Raw genomic sequence first — 5,585 nt, 5'->3', positions numbered from 1 at the left:
TTAACTTCTAAGTTCTAAGGTAAGTTTATCACTTAACAGAGGGGTTAAACAGAGATATGTTGGCTCCATGTTTATTTGGTTAATGTGAATGGAGACAGGTAGTCTAGAGTGTTAAAACAAGAGCTTTGCTTTTAGCCATTCCGGAAGCTGTCTCTTCCGGAGGGCACTCCATTGTCAGCTCTCAGCCTGTAGTTTTTAACAGATTCACTTTGCTTTACAAAGCAAATCCAAACTTTTAAGTCTGAGAAATGCGGCACCTTGTGGGATACAGCCACTGCTGTCTTTCAGAGGTGCCTTGTGGGATACAGCCACTACTGTCTTTCAGAGACGCCCTTCCGAGAGTGTAACAGCATTTGAAATGCAAACCAACACGTTCACATATTCCTTCAGGGCAAAGCTCTGAAAAACTGCTAAGACAAATCCTGTCTGCAGACGCGTTTTTATATTAATTCATGGAGCAACAGGACTGAGGTCCCTGTTTCCTGACTGACTGTCAGCTGAGGGCTGTTTTTAGCTCTAGAGGCTACCCGCATTCCTTGGCTCTTGGCTCCTTTCCTCCATCTTCAAGGTGGGATGGTGGCTGGAGTCCCTTTCCCTCTTGAAATGTCTTCTGCCTGTCTCTCTGTGACTTCCTCTTCCACTTTTAAGGGCACCTATATTTACATTGGGCCCACCTGGATAATCCAGGATATTTTTCCCTGTTTTAAAGTCAGCTTATTAGCAGCCTTAATTTCATCTGCAAAGCCCCTTTTGCTGTGAGAGGTAACATTCACAGGATCCAAGTGTGGACATCTTTGAGGGCCATTATTCAGCCTATCATAGAAAATTGGAAGTATTAACAGTTAATGGAGACAGGCTTTCCAGAAACTTTGTTAAGGAAAAGAGATACCTGGAAACATACATCTTATCTAGCATGTGATATATAGTTCCAATAGTAAACTTTATTATTTATCCTTGTGCTTTTTAAGTAAGAAATGCAAGTATCTTAAATATCCTGAAATATATATGAGCATACTTTGTAAAATTTTAGAGTGCCATGAAAATATAAGGTAATACCATAAGTTTGTTAGTATTTGGATGTATCCTTTAAGCTGCTTTAAAGTCTTTGCTGGAAAAAAAAAAAGCCATTTAACCAACTAAGGATATGTGCATAAAATGTTATATGACTACACATCAAAATATGGCTTTTAAAATATAAAACACAAAAATTGGCATATATGTCTAAAGGATGGGATATAGTAAGTAAATAACACTGAACTATATTTTTTTAGACTTAGAACTTTAATGCTATTTAGTGAGGATTACATAATTTAATCTTTTAATCTTAGAACCATAATGAAACGAATATGGAGCTTGAAGCTAGACCTAACATTCTGAGTCTTGGCTTTTCTATTTCGTAGCAATGTGTAGCCCAAATTACTCATCTCCCTGAGCCTCACTTTCTTTATGTGTAAAATTCAATACTAATACCTTCACCATAGAGAGATTGGAATTAATATGCTTGAAACAAAGTATGTACTCAAAAATAGCACTTCATATTTTTCCAGTCTTCCCTGTTTGGCTCCTTTATCATACACTGCTTCCTTTGTCCTTGGCCTAGGAAAGTCAATCCTCCTGTCCTTTGCATCTCTAAGTATTAATATTACTTCCTCAAAGAGGCTTTTCCTGACCCCTCCCCAACCATGTAAATTCAGTTCCCCAATTACCAACTGCCACAACTTCTTTACTTTTCTGTCACTTATTATAGTTTGCGTATTATACCTAGGTTATTTGTTTATTATCTCCTTTTTTTTTTAGAATATTTATTATCTCCTTTCTATCGTGGACTACAAGCTCTTTGAGATCAGAGGTCATGTACATTTTGCTAATTACTGTAGATGTAGTGTGTAACATAATGCCTGGCACATAATTGACAATCATAAATATTTTTTAATGAATTAGTGAATGATGAGTTTTATTATTTACTGGCTGACCTCCCAAGGATTTCTTGGGTGAAATATTAGCCATCAAGAAATCAGTAAATCAGTTTATTCTGATTCATGCTAGTTGCTTCTATGAAGGTAGCAGCATTTTGAACCAAGTCATGTAGCTTCTTGAGAAGAAGGCTGCTCTTTAAGAGGCGACCATTACCTGCCTCCCGTCTCATTTGTGATCCTTCGAAGTGAATTTTCTATATGCTGCCTAGCCAGATAATTTCAAGAGAACCCTCTAATTTTGGTGAAAAATTGTCCAGTATTATTTGCATGATGTGATAAAAAAAATTTAACCTAATTTCTTGTTTACTATCTTTTCTATTAAAGTGAATTATGGTTAGAGTTGTGAAAATGCAGCATGTCTATAGTAAGACTGAAGAAACTTATAATAAGAGATGTTTCTTCATAGATGGAGAATACAGTCACGCGTCACTTAGCCTATTGCTTCCTGGGCTACAAACCTGTACAGCATGTTACTGTACTAAATACTGTATTTAATTGTAACACAATGGGAAGTATTTGTCTAAACATATAAAAGATACAGTAAAAACACAGTAGAAAAGATAAAAAATGGTACACTGTATAGGGTACTCGTTAATACCAGAAATGAAGCTTGCAGGACTGGAAGTTGCTCTGGGTGAGTCAGTGAGTGATGAGTGAATGGAAGGCCTAAGACATTACCATGCACTACTGTTGACTTTATAAACACTGTACACTTAAGCTACACTAAACTTATAAAAAATATTTTTCTTCAATGATGAATTAACTTTAGCTTACTGTAATGTTTTTACTTTACAGACTTTTAATTTTTTTAAACTTTTTAACTCTTCTCTAGTAACGCTTAGCTTAAGACACAAACACATTGTATACTATACAAAAATGTTTTCTTTCTTTATATCTTACTCCATATGCTTTTTTCTATTTTTAAATTTTTTTATTTTTTACTCTTTTAAACTTTTTGTTAATAACTAAGACACACACACAGTAGCCTAGGCCTACACAGGGTCAGGATTATCAATATCACTGTCTTCCACCTCCACATCTTGTCCTGCTGGAAGGTCTTCAGGGGCAATGACATACATGGGGAGCTTTCATTTCCTGTAATAACAATGCCTTCTTCTGGAAAGCCTCTTGAAGGAACTGCCCTGGGCTATTTTACAGTTTACCTTTCTTTTTTTTTTTTGAACTAAGTAGAAGGAATACACTCTAATATAATGATAAAAAATATAGCATTGTAAATATATAAACCAGTAACATAGTCATTTATTATCATTATCAAGTACTGTGTGCTGTGCATAATTGCATGTGTTATGCTTTTATATGACGGGCAGCTCAGTAGACTTATTTATACCACAACATTGTGTGATAGACTTCTATACTGTGAACTTCATAATTTAATTCTTAATTGTCAGTTGGTACATCATTGAATAATGAGAAGATGCTGCAAAGTTAAGCAGAAAGTATTAGATCTATATTTCTGATTTACTATATATGTAAATTGGCCAGGCATGGTGGCTCATGTCTGTAATCCTAACACTTTGGGAGGCTGGGGCAGGAGAATTGCTTGAGGCCAGGAGTTCAAGACCAGCCTGAGCAAGAGCCCGTCTCTACAAAAGACAGAAAAATTAGCCAGATGTGGTGGCACATCCCTGGAGTCCCAGCTACTCCAGAGGCTGAGACAAGAGGATCACTTGAGCCCAGGACTTTGAGGTTGCAGTGAGCTATGATGATGCCACTGTATTCTAGCCATGGTGACAAGTGAGACCTTGTCTTAAAAAATAAAATAAACAGCCTTGGACTGTATCATTTTCTTAATGATGGTTATTATCCTGTGGAACTGCATTGTCCACAGAATTGTTTGTGACCAATGGCAGTTCATTTTTTAAATATTTCACTTCTATAGTAAGGTCCACATGGCCATTTCTGTTTAAGTATCTTCATAACTTAACACTAATGATAATCTAAATTTTAGAAGTTTCCTAGAGGTTTGAAAATGTATTTTGTTACCATTCATGTGGAGTTTTTATTAATGATTTGTTTTAAAAGCCATCCTAGAATAAAGAAGGTATTAAAGATAAATTATTTCTTCCTGATATACTTAACACTTATTTTTCAAAACCTTGATTTATTTTTACTAATTACTTTTAATTTCACAGATAATCAATATGCATTTCCAAGGCTTTTCGCTATGTTTGGGTCTTCTGTTCATCTCAATTAATGCAGAAGTTGTGGACGATGGTGTTGAGATGGAAGACTTTGATGAAAATTCAGAAGAGATTGATGTTAATAGTGAACTTTCCTCAGAGGTAAGGTTATTAAGAAATGAGTTACAAATTATTCCTTTCCAAAATACAGTGGAGTGACTTATCTTTTAAGATTGATTTCAGTTCTTATAGTCTTAATTTTATAAATAAATAGAAAACATTGCATTTTTTATGTCTCATTGCTTTATTTTTTAGAGTGTCCATGTACTACAGAAATTTGTGCACAGCTCTTAGCAGTTTTAGTAACAAATAAATATGGGAAAGGTTTTTACTATCAAAAGAGGAGTTCATCACTGGTTAAAGAGGACTAAGCACTTTAGCTAAGAGTAAGGTTTTTAGACATATTTCTGACACTGCCAGACCTTTTCAAATAAAATAAAAGTATAATTTGCAGTTCTTTCAGAAGTAAAGAATGTGTCTTTATCTCTTGGCAAAGAAAACGCTAACAAGGAGGATGAATTAGAAAGGGAAGTGATGATGAGGTAGGCATTTAGTAAAGCTGACCCATATTTCTGTGTCAGCATTGTCAAGATGTGTGTTTTGAGGTAGTGACTAACAGGAGTCCAGGAAACTTTACAGAGATTTTTAGACACCTTGATAATCCATAAGAGCTTTCTCATTGAGAACTGTGATAATCAGAAATATTTTTGATGGTAAGAAAGCATTAAAGCATTAATTACATAGCGCTACTTACTGTTTGAAGGGCCAAGGGAATAATATATAGTTGTTATAGACTTCTTTGCTTCATTTCCTTTTATTAAGAGTTTTTTATTTGCAAATATATATTGTTTCGCTGTTTAAAGTGAATATTCAGGTTCTCCTGTTGAATTTTAAGCTCTGCAGGGACATTTCTTTTAAAACCTATTTCTATGATCTACAGAAAGTAAGTACTCCAAGTACTGATGATTGGCTTCGATGCAGCTACTACAAGGGTCTTTGGAGGCTAATATTTCAAAGAAATTGACAGATACCTACCACTCTTGACTAAATTTGGTGACAATTTAAGAAGATGATAAGAAGTGGGAAGGAATGATATTTAATGCTTCTAATTTTATAGCTTAAGTAATCTAGATATGGTAAATTATAAATAAAGGGCAAAATAAACTGATTTTAAGGGTGATCTAACAGAGGGAAGCCTCTTGTGACACCATTGCCCTTTTGTCAATCTACAAAGATATAGAAAACAATAAAGTTATAATTCAGTAAACTTGATAGAAGATTGGCAATTTGGTAGATGAATCTTGATAGATAAATCACTTGTCAGAGTCCTTTTAAGACCAAGAGAAATGTGTCATGAGATCGTCTCTAATTACTTCCTGCCATTACTGCTGTGTTAAGAGGGGTCAGT

General features: G+C 34.9%; 1 protein-coding gene across 1 annotated transcript in view; it reads left to right on the top strand.

The window, feature by feature from the left end:
- Positions 1 to 5,585, top strand: part of CLGN (calmegin) — a 45,846-nt gene that overhangs the window by 9,042 nt on the left and 31,219 nt on the right. The window contains exon 2 of the mRNA XM_012654706.1: positions 4,130 to 4,279. Coding sequence (XP_012510160.1) covers positions 4,139 to 4,279 — 141 coding nt within the window. The 5' untranslated portion in view covers positions 4,130 to 4,138. The remainder of the gene's footprint in view (positions 1 to 4,129; positions 4,280 to 5,585) is intronic.

This window comes from Propithecus coquereli, unplaced genomic scaffold (assembly GCF_000956105.1).
Source record: "Propithecus coquereli isolate 6110/MARCELLA unplaced genomic scaffold, Pcoq_1.0 Scaffold112, whole genome shotgun sequence".
In the NCBI taxonomy this organism is placed as follows: domain Eukaryota; kingdom Metazoa; phylum Chordata; class Mammalia; order Primates; family Indriidae; genus Propithecus; species Propithecus coquereli.
Note: the sequence above shows the minus strand (reverse complement) of the source record. Positions and strands in the feature narration are given on the sequence as shown.